This window comes from Adiantum capillus-veneris, chromosome 1 (genome assembly GCF_014529385.1).
Source record: "Adiantum capillus-veneris isolate H3 chromosome 1, ASM1452938v2, whole genome shotgun sequence".
NCBI classification, from domain to species: domain Eukaryota; kingdom Viridiplantae; phylum Streptophyta; class Polypodiopsida; order Polypodiales; family Pteridaceae; genus Adiantum; species Adiantum capillus-veneris.
The window spans coordinates 169,994,870-170,012,232 of NC_140931.1; the positions used below are offsets into that span (position 1 = coordinate 169,994,870).

Sequence of the window (17,363 nt, forward strand, 5' to 3'; positions counted from 1 at the left end):
TCTCACCAACAATCATGTCTATCTCAATTTGTAGATAGCATGTAGCATTGTTGAGCAACGATAACTCCTCTATATTTCATTTATGAGAATTGCTTCATGTCTTTTGTTTTGCTTTAGGTTCTAAGATCTACCAAATTTGGGATTAGGTCTTCCCTCTTCTCTATCCCTCAGTGCTTTCATGACCAAGATGCAAGATTATCAAAGAGGGAGAAGTCTTCAGACTACTAAGAATCCCTCTAGGATTCGATACTCGCTAAAACAAAGATGGAAATGGAATGTGAGTTGATTCAACAGCAAGTTGTCAAGGTGGACTACTAGTTTTCAAACCTCTCTTGCTAGGAGAGTCATTGTTATTTATCATTTTCTCGTAGCTCAGGTTATTTTTTTATAGTCTTGCTTGGACCTACGTAATTTTTTGTTTAAAAACATCGTGAAAATCTACTGCTGAAGTTAGATGGGACATTTGTCTTCCCAAAGATAAAGGGGATCTAGGCATGAGAAACATTCAACTTCGCGTAGATAATCTTGCTATTAAATTCATTATCATAGCCAATTAGAATCCTTCTTAAGAGTGGGCTCACTTGCTCTTTTGTCACCTGGCTCACTTCTCTCTAGATAACTTCAGGAGGTGGACTACCATCTTCTTTGTGCCTCTGAAGATCAAGCCCAAAGGTCTGACTGACTTTGATCTTTGTGGACAGCTTGGAACATGTATAGAACCTTTTTAATCACCGATTGCGACTTCAACCTCTCCTCCCTTGTCCCCAATTTTGATTTGATATGGTGGCCCCTCAAACTTTTCCCTCACTTTTTCGAACACCAACGATGCCCGCCCTCAGAATTTATAACAATGGTCTCAAATGCTGGACTCGCATTTAGAATAAAAATTAAGACGAATCATCCTTTGACGACGAGCTTCTTGCTGTGTTCCCGGAAATGACATTGCTACATTCAAGAATAGCTTCCCAAAAGATCAGGAATGACAACTCAACTCCAGAGACACTACCTTGCACGAAGCCTTTGGTTGGCAAGGAGGCTTCCTTCTCAACAATCCCTATTACCTCGGTGTAGATCGAGTCCCTCCTCTACATGTTAGTAACCCCTTGATCGAGATGAGGGGGTCTTGTTGTATAGAAAACAACAATTAAAGTTCAAAATGGTTTGGTTCTAAGCCATCCATCTGATAAAGTCTATTCTACTCTGGCTTATCCTTCACAAAAAGCTCTCTCATTAGGAGAAGAGAGTCTTAGATGGGCCAATTTAATGAAATTTGTTGGAGATGGTCCAAAGATATTGAAGTTTGCCACACTTGTTTATAAATTGTCCTTCTTCTCCTTCTATTTTAGGAAAAGTTACCAAAATACTCCTCAAATACAGGGAAATTTCCAATATACCCCTCAAATTTTAAATACTAACTAAACACTCGTATTTTGCCAAGGAAAATTCCCAAAATACCCCTTGTTATTCTTGCAAACATCTCGTAACACTTTTTTTTCGCAACTCTTCAAAGGAAGATTATTTCTGCAACAACTGAAGATATTAGAACTAGGATTTTGAATGGCATTGTGGATTGTCAGGCTGAAACGGCTTATTATTAGTAGACACAAATGCCACTATTTGTGAGGTCATGGGTGATTTTTTAAAATATATAAAGACACTTAAGATCTCTATAGTCAAAAAACCTGAAGTATGCAAAATTTGGAGTAATCCGTCCAAATTTGCTGATACAATCATATTTTTTGAAACTTGAGCCTCATTTTGGAAAATTTTCCAAGTCCCACGAGAGTACTTTGGCAATTTTCCCTCTATTTCAATACCTCTTAAGCAAGAACTAAATTTTTCTCCTAATTAGAAACACATTCTTTTAGGAGATTTTACTCGAAGTTGTCATAAAATCTGATATCTAACCAACCCAAACGATTTTCACATATTGAACTGATCATTTAATGTGGGAGAATAAACGGGAAAAAGGGTTAGAATATAGACATGTGCTTACAGATCTATCTCAACACGGGGCTAATGGTAAAGGGGTCCAAATGAGAGATGGTCTGTGAAAGAGCAAGGCTAACCAGTGGAGCTTAAAAGACCTTAGGGTTAGTTTCATTGAAGACCTTCAAAGGTTAGTGTTAAAAGTCCTTTGACCTTAGGTATAGGGCTGAGCTTGAGGTGGGAACCCGGCCCAAGCTTGAGGTGCTTGTCGTGCTTGATGACTAAGGTGCTTGAGGTGCTTGTCGTGCTTGCTGACTAAGATGCTTGAGGTGCTTGTTGTGCTTGCCAACTAGGGAGCTTGAGGTGCTTGTGGGAACACTACCCAAGCTTGAGGTGCTTTGTCATCTTTGCCGACTAAGGTGCTTGAGGATAAGGTGTGCAAAAGTCAAATTCTATCCCTACAAGAGAGGGGGTGAGCCCTAAAGCTAGGGGGATGAGAGAGAACACACACAGACACACTCACACTCACACTCACACAAGGCAAGCTTGGTACATAGAAAGCATATAGGACACTTGTCAAGTTCCTCCTCATGTTGCCCTCATGGTGTGCCTAAACCCTATTGGATAGCCTCCCAAGGGGTGGAATGATAGTTTAGTAGATTTAATTAATTATTTTTGTATTTATCAAATCCTCTTTCTCAAAGGGGAAAGGGGGACAATTGTCCCAAGACTACCCTTATTGCTTGTCATGCATCCTGCATGTGATTGGCCTGTCTTCTGTCTTGCAGCGGTCTAATGAGCTTCAAGCTTGAGCTACAAGGGGGGGTCGACCAAAGCAAGAAGGGGGCTAGCTTGGGGGTATACTCTCCCACACACACTCACACACACTCTTATTTTGTGAAGTGCAAAGTGCAAGAGCTCTATCTCCTTCTCCAAGCTAGTAGAGAAGTTGAGAGCTTACACCAATGCTCTTGGCTATAGAATGCAAATCCAACCAAGAGCCATGCTTCAATGCTTAAGCTTGCCATCTTCTCCTTCATTACTATGCTATTATGTATGCTAGCAAGAAGAGTGATGATAAGCGAGGAACTAATTATTTCTTCTATGAAATGTTTCTTCTTCCTCTTCCCTACCCTCATTCCCCGCTAGCTCTCTCCACCTTCGAAGGTGTTTGAGGCCTTGGGACTGAGGCTTGAGATAGTTAATGCTTTTTGCAAAGTTTATGTTATGCTCGTGATGCATGAAGCTTTCCATCTTCATTGCATCACCTAGGTCACAACGAACACAAAGATTGTATTGTACCAAGTCTCTGTTGATGGGAGAATCTATAATATAAATGCCTATTGCAGGGGGAACCGGCTCCACATAAATCCAGTCCTCAACTGTTGTCATGTAAACTTTGTCTCTTGCAAAAGTATTGTTCATGCCAAGTTAACTAAGTACTATGTTTATGTTGCTACCATCAATTAAGTTCACCCTCTATGCTCACAAAGTTATCTCACAAAAGTGCTTTATCTAATTTTCTAATTCCGCTATTCTCAAAGTTCATAGGCCATTTCCATTACATTGGTATCAAAGCATTTGGTTTCTCTTTTCTTGCTTAAGAACAGAGGTCCTTAAGTAGCCTATTAATAGTTAATTTTTGTTAATTATATTAGGGTAAGTGGGACTGGGATCTATTATCGGTTTTGTTGAGTCCACTATGTGGGAGGCTTTTTCATTATTGAGCCATAAGAAGTCCGAAAGGAGCTATTCCTCAACAACTCTGCAATATTAGACCCACTCCACTACTCTTTATAATTAACCAATTCGAGCCGTGGGTGTAGATACTTAAGTGCCGATTTTCAAAGGCTAAGAGGAATAGAACCTAAGGTTTTGAATTGCCAAAGCATACACTAAGTAAGTACATAAATTTTGTTAACATGGCTGATAATAACCAAGAGAGCAGAATGAACATTGATAACTTTGATTTTGCACATGAAGGTACTAATGATGATGCCCCCATGTTTGTCAATTATCTTGTTACTAAGTTGCAGCAAGCTATGGGCAAACCTGCTTTGCAAGTCGAAGTTAATCAACAGCTTCGTGCTTATGGGATTGCCCTTCCTCTCCAAGAGGAGAGAGCGCTTAGGAGGCCTCTTGAAGAGACCCCCAAAAGAAGTCTCTCTCCCATACAAGAGAAGGAATCCAAAGAGCAAGAAAATAATGAAACTTTAAGTTCCTCTGAAGATGTGGCTCCATGAAGATGGCAGTTTAGACGATCGCCGACTCCTCCCAAGAGGAAACGAAGGAAGAAAAGGGCAAGAAAGAGCTCACTCTCTTCTTCTTCTCCTTCACCTCCTCCTCTTTTGACAAAAGCTATGGCTATTCTCCTAGAGAATACAAGAGGGAAGGACATCAAAAATCATACCCTGCATGGTGAAGGTCACAAAATCTCAAGAAGTTCAAAGAGGGAGGAAAGAATATCTCTTTTCTCACCTACGATTGCACCTTTGGTGCTACCAACAAAGTATTGGCCTTCATCCAGCAATTTGATGTAGCCTTTGGAGACGAGGGCTTCAGGGAGCATAGTTACCCGGAACGGGAAATTGGAATGGGGAACGGGGAACGACAACATGCATGAAATGCCATTCCCTGTTTGGGATACTCACGTCTGAAACACGGAATAGGGATCCGGAATGGGAAATTAGGATGGGGACGGGGAACGGGGACCTGAAAATGGGCATTCCCTATAACTATGTCAAAGAGTCCTCCAAGCTACGCCATGTAGCTATGCACTTCCAGAAATCAGCTCGCCAATGGTGGGCTAGCCTTCATGGAAGCGGCAAAGCCCCAAAGACATGGAAAACTCTACGAGTTTCCATCATGAAGCAATTCCTTGCAAGCGATGCAAAGGAGAAAGTGCTCATCGAATGGCGCAGTTTGAAGCTTCTCTCCCATCATGAGTCTATTCACAAATATGTGGACAAGTTTTGGGACTTACATCTCAAGGCTACTGTCTTTCAAAAGATAGACTTTGCGAAAAAAGCAACAATTTTGTGCGGGATTACCTGAAGAGATGGCCGAGTATGTCAACTCCCAACGGCCTGGTTCTATTAATGAAGTAATCCACCACACCATGATTGCTTCGCGCATCAATTTTCAACAAGGGGCAAGACGGAATGTCATGGAAAACAAAGACAAAAGTGACGCAAAGGGGAAAACCAATGCCTAAAATTTCCCAAGGAAGTTCCAACAACAACAACAACAACAACAATAATTTGTCTAAGGAGAAGGGAGTTTACAAAGGTAAAAACAAACTCTCTCCTAAAGAGCCTGAAACTTTTCACAAGGATCATAATTGTTTTAAGTGTGGGGGGCAAGGACATGGCTATCGTTCTTATCCCAAGAGAAATGCTCGCTCAATGAGACTCCAAGAGCTTCCACCATCGAAGCTCCAAAAGAGGATGCTCATTGCAAAGGATCACCTCTCTCCTATGATGCTGCTTGGGGAAAGGTAAGGGAGCATGATGCCTTCATCTTGTTTGACCCTAGCTCTACTCACAACTTCATATAACAGAGTTGGCCACCAAGTTGGGCATTCAAGCTTTCGAGATGGGGGATGCTATAACAATGATATTGATTTCAAGGGATAGCAAGTCTCTATTACTCCCTTGAATGGGAAGTTGAGGCGTCATGTCCAAAGCTATGTCGACAAAGAAGACTTTTTTATCCCTCCTCTCCAACATGAGGATGCTATCCTAGGAGCACTATGGTTCAATCGCATGGCTGCCAACATGAAGTTCCCTGAAAGGAGAATCTACTTCATCTACAGGGGAAAGAGCATGTACGCTCAGTTTTTGCGTACATGATTTTCGTCAAAGAGTCCCTAAAAGATCCTAATGTTTCATCAAATGTAAATGGTAGGAATCAAGAAGAGTTAGACTTGTCTAATTTTCTAAAAGGATTCCAAGATGTGTTCATCGATGATATCCCTATGGACTTACCTCTAAAACGAGAGGATGATGACCATCGAATTGAGCTCCTACCATGAAGCTCACCTTCTAACAAGCCTCCTTATCGAGTTTCCCAAGCTCAACAAGAGGAGATCATGGGGCAAGTATAAGAATTGGTTGACAAAGGGATGGTGAGGCCTAGCTCCTCTCCCTTTTGTTCTCCAGTCATTTTAGTGCAAAAGAAAGATGGTACATACTATATGTGTGTCGACTATCGAGCACTAAACCATATCACTATCAAAAACAGACTTTCTGTGCCTCGGGTAGAAGATCTAATTGATAGGATACAAGGAACTACCTACTTCAATAGGATTGACCTTAAAAGTGGCTATCATCAAATAAGGATAGTGGAAGAAGACTAAAGACCGCGTTTCGTACAGCGTGTGGCCTTTATGAATATCTAGTCATGCCTTTTGGCTTGACTAATGCACCAGCCACGCTCAATCGTCTAATGGAAAAAATCTTTAGGTCCTACCACAAATTCACTGGAGTGTTCTTTGATGATATCATCATCTACTCCAAGTCCTTGGAGGAACATAAGCAACATCTCCAAGTGATTTTTCAAGCATTGAAGGAGAACAAGCTTTTTTTCAACCAAAAGAAAAACGAATTTTTCCTTCAAGAGATTCAATACTTAGGTCATATTATCTTTCAAGATGGTATCGGTGTGGATCGATCAAAGTTGGAGGTACTAAAAGCATGGCTTAATCCAAGGAATCTACACAAGCTAAGAAGCTTTATTGGTATGTGTGCATACTATTGATTTTTCCAAATAGCAAAACCATTACATGACTTAACAAAGAAGAACGTTAAGTATTCATGGATTGCTAAGGAGAAAAATGCTTTTGACAAGTTCAAAGAGAAGCTTACCTCCCAACCAGTCCTCATGCTTCCGGATCTCGCAAAGCCATTTGAAGTACAATGTGATGCTTGTGGTGATTGCCGTGGAGCAATCTTGCTTCAAGAAGGGCATGCCATAGCATATAAGAGCCGAAGGCTCAATACGGATGCACAGGTCTTAGGAATTTATGAAAAAGAGCTTTTAGCTGTTCTACATACCCTAAACACATGGAAGCACTATTTATTGGGGACTCTATTCATTTTGCGAACATACCATCAAAGTCTCAAGTACTTCATGACGCAAACAAAGCTTTCCGACAAACAAATGAGGTGGACAAATTTTCTTTCGCAATTTAATTTTCATATTGCTCACATTGCTGGTAAGCACAATCAAGTGGCCGATGCATTTTCACGACAACCAAAAGTTAATGCGGTGTCAATAGCAACTCACAATGATCTATCTTCTATGATAGATGAGTATGCTACTGACCCTAACTTTAGAGATGTAATGTCAGTCCTTGCTTTGGAAAAGGAAAGGAATCATTCACCTTGCAGAATGGTTATCTTCTCCATGCCAATAGGCTATGTGTTACCCACTCCCTTTGTGAGAAAGTCATGTATGAATCCATGCTCCTCCCTATGCGGGACATAGAGGCATTCAACCTACTCTCCGAGGAGTAGAGACGTATTTCTATTGGCCTACCATGAAAGTGGACATACAAGAGTATGTTTCAAAATGTGTGGTATGCCAAAAGACCAAGTGTGATAGAGAGAAGCAACCTGGATTACTCCAGCCATTGCCTACCCCAAATTCGCCATGGGAGAGTATATCCATGGATTTTATCTTTGGATTATCCGAGTCTATCCATGTAAATACGAGAATATAGACAATAGTCGACAGGTTTAGTAAGCAAGCATACTTATTCCTGTCAAAAAGACTATAAAAGCACACCAAATGGCAACTCTCTTCACATCATAGATTTTCAATCACCATGAATTGCCAACATCCATCGTGTCAGATAGAGATCCTAGAATGACGAGTAATTTCTGGAAAGGTCTCTTTGAAAATCTAGGTACAAGATTGAATTTCTCTTCGGCCTATCATCCACAAATCGATGGCCAAAGTGAGATAGCCAATCTTACGATACTCGATCTACTAAAGACTTATGTTACCGAAGTACATCAATGCTCACAATGGGGAAAGTACTTACCTCTTGTAGAGTATGCATACAATAACACTGTACATACTTCTACGGGAAAAACACCTTTTGAAATCATTGAGGAAGACCTAAAAGTCCCTTGCTACTTAAAGTGCATGGGAAGAGCTTCGCTGCCGATGAGTATAGCCGTGATCTTCAAGAATCTTTTCAAAAGATTAAGGAGGCTATACCCAACTCTTAACAAAGGCAAAAAGTTGTTGCTGACAAGTACAAAAGGGCCTTAATGTTCAAAGAAAACGATTGGGTATTACTTAAGTTTCAAAAGGCTCGATTGAGGCAAACGACGGGCAAAAATTATATGGACCATCAAAAGTATTATACTAACTAGCAAAAAGATACTATGGTCCTTTCCAAATCTTGGAGCCCATCAATGAGATGGATTATCAACTCAAGTTGCCCAACCATTGGCTCATACACAATGGTTTTATGTGAGCCTACTTAAGCCCTATAAAGGAGAGTCACGAAGTGAACCAATTATTGATAACCCTCCTGAAATCGAAGACCAAGAAGAGGTGCTACAACCCAAAGCTATCCTTCTCCACATGAAGACAAAGTACTACAACATGGTAAGATTATACAACGGTATCTTATTAAGTTCAAAAATTATCCTTTCGAAGATGCTAGATGGATGCAAGGAACACAACTTAAGGATAGTATGAACCTTGTCAATGCTTACAACGCTACATTAGAGTAAGCAAATGTACAAATTTCTTTCAAATGACCAATGTTTTTGTCTTATAAGACTAACTCTTTCTTTTTATTGTGCACAAATTTAAATAGTATGCATCCTTAAAATCATGTTTGTGATGACGACGTCTCTCAAACACCAAGTAGAATTTGTTACTCTACTTGCGAGAATGAAATGGACTAAAGAGCAGACATACTTGCGGCAGCTATGTCTTCAAAGCACCAAATGGATTAGTCATCCATCTTGGAAAGATGTCGTAGGGTAAAAAGGGATCCTTTATCCGTTAAGTTAGATTGACTAATGACTAAGGCTTTATCTCTTCTACCTCATAGTCGAGGACGACTATGATTTCAAGAGAGAGGTAATCTTATAAAATCTAATATCTAACCAACATAAATGATTTTGTCATATTAAACTGATCATTTAATGTGTGAGAATAAACAGGAACAAGGGCTAGAATATAGACATGTGCTTACAGATCTATCTCAACAACACGGGGCCAATGGTAAAGGGGTCCAAATGAGAGATGGTCTGTCAAAGAGCAAGGCTAACCAATGGAGCTTAAAAGACCTTAGGGTTAGCTTTATTGAAGACCTCCAAAGGTTAGTGTTAAAAGTCCTTTGACCTTAGGTAAGCTAGGGATGAGCTTGAGACGGAAACCCAGCCCAAGCTTGAGGTGCTTGTCGTGCTTGATAAGTAAGGTGATTGAGGTGCTTGTCGTGCTTGATAACTAAGGTACTTGAGGTGCTTGCTGGCTAAGATGCTTAAGGTGCTTGTCGTGCTTGTTGACTAGGGAGCTTGAGGTGCTTGTGGGAACACTACCCAAGCTTGAGGTGCTTTGTCATGCTTGCTGACTAAGGAAGGTGTGCAAAAGTCAAATCCCATCCCTACAACAGAGGGGGCGAGCCCTAAAGCTAGGGGGATGAGAGATAACACACACACACACACACACACACACACACACACACACACACACACACACACACACATACACACTCACACAAGGAAAGCTTCGTACAAAGAAAGCATATAGGATACTTGTCAAGTTCCTCCTCATGTTGCCCTCATGGTGTGCCTAAAGCATAGTTACAGGGAATGGCCATTTTCAGATTTCCGTTCCCCGTTCCCATTCCAACTTCCCATTCCCAAAGTCCATTCCATGTTTCACATGTGAGTATTCGAAACAGGGGAATGACATTCCATGTCCGTTGCCGTTCCCCGTTTCATGTTCCAATTTGCTGTTCCGGGTAACTATGGCCTAAAGCCTATTTGTTAGCCTTCCAAGGGGTCCAATGATAACTTAGTAGATTTAATTAATTGTTTTTGCATTTATGAAATCGTTTCTCTCAAAGGGAGAAGGGGGACACTTGTCCCAAGACTACACTTGTTACTTGTAACGCATCCTGCATGTGATTGGCCTATCTTGCAGCGGTCTAATGAGCTTCAAGCCTGAGCTACAAGGGGGGGTCGACCAAAGCAAGAAGGGGGCTAGCTTGGGGGGTATACACTCCCACACACACTCTTATTGTGTGAAGTGCAAAGTGCAAGAGCTCTATCTCCTTCTCCAAGCTTTTAGAGAAGTTGAGAGCCTACACCAACACTCTTGGCTATGGAATGCAAATCCAACCAAGAGCCATGCTTCAATGCTTAAGCTTGCCATCTTCTCGATCCTCATTATTATGCTATTATGTATGCTAGCAAGAAGAGTGTTGATAAGTGAGGAACTAATTCTTTCTTTTATGAAATGTTTATTCTTCCTCTTCCTTACCCTCATTCCCCGTTGGCTCTCTCCACCTTCGAAGGTGTTTGAGGCCTTGGGACTGAGGCTTATGATAGTTAATGGTTTCTGCAAAGTTTATGTTATATTCGTGATGCACGAAGCTTTCCATCTTCTTTGCATCACCTAGGTCACAAGGAACACAAAGATTGTATTGTACCAAGTCTCTATTGATGGGAGAATCTATAATATAAATGCCTATTGCAGGGGGGACCGGCTCCACATAAATCCGGCCCTCAACTATTGTCATGTTCTCTAAACTCTCTCTCTTGCAAAAGTATTGTTCATGCTAAGTTAACTAAGTACTATGTTTATGTTGCTACCATCAATTAAGTTCACCCTCTATGCTCACAAAGTAATCCCACAAAAGTGCTTTATCTAATTTCCTAATTCCACTACTCTCAAAGTTCATAGGCCATTTCCATTACAGAAGTCTTTCTTTGCAGTGGAACAAGGCCCAAAGTAATTTTTTAATTATTATTTGGAAGCAAAGGTATAATGTTTTGTTTGAGAGGGATTACCAGACTCCAAGTCTGAGGCTACTATTTGTTTTTCATGTTTGTTTTTTAAATTCGAGATTTGAAGTATGATCAATGCAAGCTATATCGAGCTTGCACTACTATCCTCAGAGATGTCAACATCTACTCGTTGAGGTAGTCTCAATAAGGCAGTGGTCACACCGTGCATAGTTATCAGTTACTCTTTGAAACAAGTGCCTCATGCATGGTCATACGTGCACCAATCATTTGCCTTATATGTGAAAATAGTGTAAGGACTAGGTTGCATACACCTACTATCCTGCAACCTTTTCAAAAAATTTTATCGGCTTTCTCTCTCTACTTGTCAAATCAACATGAAAAGTTGTGCAGTTGTTTGTCGTCTTCTACCTCCGCAGAGCCCCCGTCTGACTTTTCAAGCTGCCGCCTCTAGCCCACCAATTTTCTTAGCCCTTGACGATGCATCGATTTCATCCTCACCATGAGGGGAGAAATTATTGACTTTACCGAACAGCAACTGGCTACTCCAGCTAGATCGCAAGAGAGCGGTGCCCAAGGAACCTAGCCCTAAATCTACGGACATTATAATCCGAGGGAAGAGGAGAAGAGAGTGCACAGTGTGTGGATGGAGCCAGTCTCCAAGAAGTGGGAAGCTCCTTATTCATGTGTATATACAAGAATAGAGGTAAGTGGTCAGTGGATGGTGGACAGCCAAACACCAGACGTCCGGTCTCAAGCAAAGATACAAAGCTTTTATCCCAACAACCTCGCACTTAAAGGTGAATGTGTCAATAAGTGGATCCTACTAGCTAAACTACTAGGTATGTACAAGAAAATAAGCGAGAGACTTTCTCAACCTACACTCAGTTGCTCGTTCAATCAACCTATATGCAAGTGTATCGGCTCTAGTGATAGGTGAGCATGTACATCCATGCTAGAGCTTGCATTGCAGACAACTGTGTATAGTTTGCATAACTTCACAATGCATCATCCTAATGTCAGTCACTCTACGAATGACACTCCCTGCTGCAAATGCTCCCACTGTAGTTGGTAGGTCGGGCCTCGACACTAATAGGTAGTATATGAGATGTTCGAACGTTTACGAAATCTACGTAAATCTGGCTATACTAGCCTTCTCAGTGCTATTTACATGCACTACATCATCAAAACTGCTCATCATGTATGAATGTGTCATTGCCGACACTAGATGGCTAGTCCTCCATAGGCGAAACTATGAGTCTTGGCATAGCCTTTAGCATGAACATATCATGTTGTAAATATTTGGGTATTTGAGAATTGCCTGTGTGTGTGTGTGTGTGAGAGAGAGAGAGAGAGAGAGAGAGAGAGAGAGGAACCTCAAAGATCAATCTTAGGCTCAAATAATTAATCTACCACGTTGCGGTGATTGAATTTACTATCACACTCCTTACTTGACGCGCTCAAAGACAGGGCGAAGAGAAGTGAGCTCTCCGAATAAGGCTTGAACTCGGGACGTCTTCCCACCAATCTACTACAATGTTATTCGAATTACCCGAAGGTGTGTGTGTGATAAAAAGTGTGTGCGAGAGAGAGAGAGAGAGAGAGAGAGAGAGAGAGAGAGAGAGAATGTGTGTGTGTGTGTGTGTGTGTGTGAGAGAGAGAGAGAGAGAGAGGGAGAGGAGAGAGGAGAGAGAGAGAGAGAGGGAGCGCACCGTCCAATAGATGAACAAGCGGGTTTTGGTGTCACCATACAAGTCGGGACTCACCTGCCCCCCCCCCCCCCCCCCCCCCCCAACACACATACACACACACACACACAGTGATCAGTATCGTTTGCAAGTGTGGACATTGCAAAAGAGATGAGCAGGTAGAAAAGACAAACACCGCGGCGACACAGTTCAATATTCAAGCCTTTGAAGCCGCCTTTCCTCATGAAATATTTGATCTACTGTACAGGTGAATCTCTTTTCCCACCAACACACACACACACACACAGAGAGAGAGAGAGAGAGAGAGAGAGAGAGAGAGAGAGAGCATGCAGGGAAAGTCGTCGAACCTGCCAACCAGCTTCAATGCTGTTGAGATCATTGTTGAAGGAGCCCCCAAGGATCCAAATCTGGGAGAGGCTAAACTCGTTGGACGCTTGCACGCTCGGATTCCAGACGTTTATGTTCGCCTTGGCTCCATAATACTGGCCTCCTTGCACGTACCCTATTGCATGCTGCTCCCCACCCAGATTATGAGTGCCGGGTGGGATAATCAAAACCCTTCACATTTACATAGACAAACATGACAACACACAATTGGCCACATCCCCAGTTATGCATACTAACCTGATGGCCTGTCGCATCGACTGAGGCAGCAGGAACTGCTGAAGGTTCAGGAGGGTGATGAAATTTACGCCCGTAGGTGTGCATTTGCGATGTGTTTCGGCGGAGGTCACTTTCAGAGGTCCTCCTCACAGGAATGGTCCCCTCCGGACAAGAAACTCCTACCTGATGCCAGAGTTGTGGATGCCCGGTAGTGTTCATGGAACCCTTTTCTCTCACATGAGCATGGCCACCCGCAGGCTTGTGATTGCTAAACTTCCGCCCCAAGAATTCAGTGGTGCCTGTAGTCATGGATAGTGTAGCTTAACACTACGATTGATCACAAATGACGTAGCTCAAAGAAAGAAGACGATGAAAGAGGACTCAACCAAAAGGACACCCACCTCTCCTTCCCTCTTTCTTGTCCTCAACCACTGAATCTTCCCGATTCTTGGCATAGTACAATGGTTGCATCTTTAATTACCCACAACAGAAAACGGTTATAGGCAATCAGCAAAATTATAACAAACAAGCTAGCGGGTTTGATCGCTCATAAGCATAATTAGATGTTACTTGCATACACAATCACACATGGGCGCCCATAATATATATAATCACCTTGAAAGGCAGAGTAAATTAAAGAAACAGCTCAAAGTTCAGAGTATGTGGACACTAACTTGAATTTTGTGATCCCTGAGGAGGGGATGATCAAGAGCTGGCTGTTGAGAAATGAGAATACAATCTATCAAATCTCCATCAGGGCTCTACAACAGCATCTCAAATTTCAACACCAAAATCTGTCAGATATCTAAGTATGCGACCCAGCTGAGGGCTGGAAAGACATCGTTTGCAGCTAATTATGAACACAGGGAATTAGTACTGAAATTAAAGAGTAGTCTTAGCTTACCTCAATAGTGCTGATGGCAGGCTTGTTGAAGCGCTTAAGGTGTTGTTGAACTCTTGATGAGACAGCAAAGGCGGAAGATGTGCTCAATACCATAGCCAGCCACAGAAAGGTCATATAGAGTGGTAGCCGCACCAGCATATCATTCACAGAGTATTGAGCTGCCATTCTCTGTTTTTGCTGCAAGCTAGAGGAGCTTGCTCTTCATTTGTCACAGATTGCTTGCTGCTTTTCGCCTCATTGGTGGAGCCCTTGAGAAAGAGGACTTCTCAAGCCCTTCATATCCAGTCACAAGCTCAGCCTTGAGATGGGTGATAGTTCATGAGGAGGAAAAATTCACTGCACAAATTAGTGGGATTTGCATCTATGTAAGCTACTCACATTAAATGAGAGGACTCACTGTGTGTATGTGAGCTTGCGCAAATATTGTGTGTGTGTGTTCATTGGGGCACAACATGAAGTGCTAGTTCGATCAAAGAGAAGTAAGTTTTGCCATGGAGAGATCACACAAGAAAAAGTTTTTAGTTTACTAGCTGCTCGTTAACTGGCTACAAGTGGCAAGACACCTTTGTGTGTGTAAGTGACCAATGATTTTGGGCTTACAACGTAGTACTCAAAGCTCATGCTATGAGAGAGGGTCTGATGAGGCTTTGAGGTAGTTAATGTGTGCACAGAGAGAGAGAGAGAGAGAGAGAGAGAGAGAGGAGCTCATGTGCCTCTAAAGGTAATAAAAGTCGTGTGTGGTAGACTAGTAGGTACTTCTGTGCCTTGTGGGGTACCATGCTTGCAGGCATGCTTCTCTCTCTTGTTGTGGGGTGGGGACTAGGCGCTATATAGCTAGAGACGTGTACATGATGTATGCATCATGTATCGCATCCCAGCTTTGACAAATTATTGGCCTTGCACATGCCTTACATTTACCGTGCAGAGGAATTATAGGGCAAATTTCAGGCTCATTTCTTATAGGAGGTTCCCGTGTTATGCTCTAATTAATCAGCTTCTACCCCAGTTCATCACGATTAGTATTAAGCACCCTTCTGCAGATAACTTGTTTACAGAGGTAATCATTATCATCAGTCCTGCATCTTCTGTCTTTGCAATTGCAATCACCAACAATTAGAAGCAACTAATCCTCATTAGTTACTCAAGGTACAACTTAAAATACTGCCATAGATCATACCTTCTTCTCTGTATTGCACTCCCGGCACAACCATTGTCATGTGCGAGCTGTGAGAGTAGGTCCGATTGATGTAGATGATTTTATTTACTGGCATTAATCATAATTATATTAATGATAGTTAAGGAGCCACTAATTGGATCGAGTGAACCAGTTAGCTAGTCTCGGATGTCTCAGCCACTCCTTATAATTATCAACAATAAAACCGTAGAATTAGAAAACAGTGGGTACCATATGATAAGCCTTCTTTGGAGCTCTGTAGAGTCTGGCATAACATTATAAACAGCTCCTCTACCACAAGTAGAACTGTCTATCGACTTGGCGCTTTTGATCTGAACAATTAGCTGCTCAAGCGCAATTGAGTTAGGTCCAAGATTGCTTTTAGGCAACCGTAAAAGATGCCATTCTTTTACCAATAAAATGCGCCTCAATGGCCTCCTCACAAGTGGCCATGGTGAAATTGATGGATAGAATATCACGTCTTTGCATTCAAGAGGATTATGCTTTTGATGTACTAATTATATTATAAGGTTGGGTGCACGGTGCACCTCCCACGTCAAAAAACGATCACGTAACAAAAGTTCACGCCCTCGTTGTGTGTATTAATGTGTGTGTGCGAGTGTGAAATTGTGAATGTGCGTGTGCGACGGTGTGCGTGTGCCTGTAAATTAGTGATGCGTAGTACCTTTTAGAGGTTACTTGCAAATGTGGGCAAGGCGCAGCAATGAGCATGCTCTCATTGGGAGCTAAAGGGTCACTGTGAATGTATCGATCAGAAGCCAAAAAGGCTACAAAGCAGGTTGCTAGTACATGTTTCCCGAAGAGAGATCAACTTTGAACTTTCAAGAGTGTGTCTAGGCTATGTGTGTATGAGAGAGAGAGAGAGAGAGAGAAGGGTGGGGGAACTCGGGGAGTGTGTGTAGGTGCTGAGAGAGTGGTCAACAGCAAGCTTCCTTTGTTCTCTTCTTTCTCCTCCTCCTCTGATTACTAGTCACCTCCTCCTTCCTAAGTTCTAACACAGACAGCGGCAATTTTTATTTCGCATCATCTTCATACTACCACAAGTTTCCGCCGGACAAAGTGGACCAGCTGGCCAGTCCGCTACCGCCACGGCACCTTAACACCCACTAGTGATGTCAAAAGATCATCCTCTCTTTTAGACTTTTTCACCACCCACTTGCAAACCCCAGGAATCAAAAGGTTAATTTAGAGGCAGTTTACATGGGCACTGGGTTCTCACAAGAGGTTGCCAGAAAAGAGCTCGCAGCCGGTTGGCAACAAGTTGCATTCTTGCTCCAGGGTGAAGAGGTGGAGCGAGACTGCAACTGCAGAATACGACAAGATCGTGCAGGAATAAGACATCTCCTTTTACTCTTGGAACACTATTTATATCCATTTTCTAATTTTTAAAGTTCATTGTATGACTTTGCTGAGCCTCATGTGAACTTGATAGCTACTAGTTGGTTGCGCATTTGAACAACAACCGGTAGCTAGCAAGCACTGCACACGTGAACTGTACCTTAATGGGCTAAGAGTGCTCCCCCATAGGCCCACCAACATAGCTGGCCCTTTAGTGGGTGGAGGCCCGTCATAGGGAGAATCAACACCCCATTAAACAATAAGCAACCATGATTTCGAAGTGCTGGCAACAACTAGCAATACATCGTCAAAAGAGGTGGTTGAAGCACCCCATCAAAACTGTTTGCAACAACCTGTGGACGAGGCATTTGTAGCTAACGCATGTGTATGGGGTTGCTTTTAATTTCTTTGAAGGCCCTCCAACGATGCGTCTAGAGGGCTTCCTCTAAATGCGGTGATTATTATCTGGTCGCCTACTAACACTCTATTCTACTTGACTCCATTACAACCACCTAAGAGCTGAGCCCCCTAACAACAGAGCCCCCCTAACAACTTACTTGAATTAGTGGTATGAGTGTGTTGTGTGTGTGTGTGTGTGTGAGAGAGAGAGAGAGAGAGAGAGAGAGAGAGAGAGAGAGAGAGAGAGAGAGAGAGAGAGAGAGAGAGAGAGAGAGAGAGAGAGAGAGAGA

At 42.3% G+C, this 17,363-nt stretch overlaps 1 protein-coding gene across 6 annotated transcripts in view; it reads right to left on the minus strand.

Annotated features, from left to right (window-relative positions):
- Positions 1-16,282, minus strand: part of LOC147466007 (protein neprosin-like) — a 31,420-nt gene extending 15,138 nt beyond the window's left edge. The window contains exons 1-8 of one of the 6 annotated variants that reach the window (XM_086523301.1): positions 15,547-15,915; positions 15,319-15,405; positions 14,142-14,477; positions 13,912-13,998; positions 13,639-13,708; positions 13,259-13,536; positions 12,982-13,146; positions 12,638-12,691 (exon numbers count right to left, since the gene is read on the minus strand). In XM_086523301.1, coding sequence (XP_086379427.1) covers positions 12,638-12,691; positions 12,982-13,146; positions 13,259-13,536; positions 13,639-13,708; positions 13,912-13,998; positions 14,142-14,306 — 819 coding nt within the window. In that variant the 5' untranslated portion in view covers positions 14,307-14,477; positions 15,319-15,405; positions 15,547-15,915. Of the gene's footprint in view, positions 1-12,637; positions 12,692-12,981; positions 13,147-13,258; positions 13,537-13,638; positions 13,709-13,911; positions 14,011-14,141; positions 14,478-15,318; positions 15,916-16,000 lie in introns of those variants that run through there. The other 5 variants (XM_086523317.1, XM_086523309.1, XM_086523291.1 and 2 more) reach the window with 5 other exon arrangements.
- Between the last annotated feature and the right edge of the window lie 1,081 nt (positions 16,283-17,363).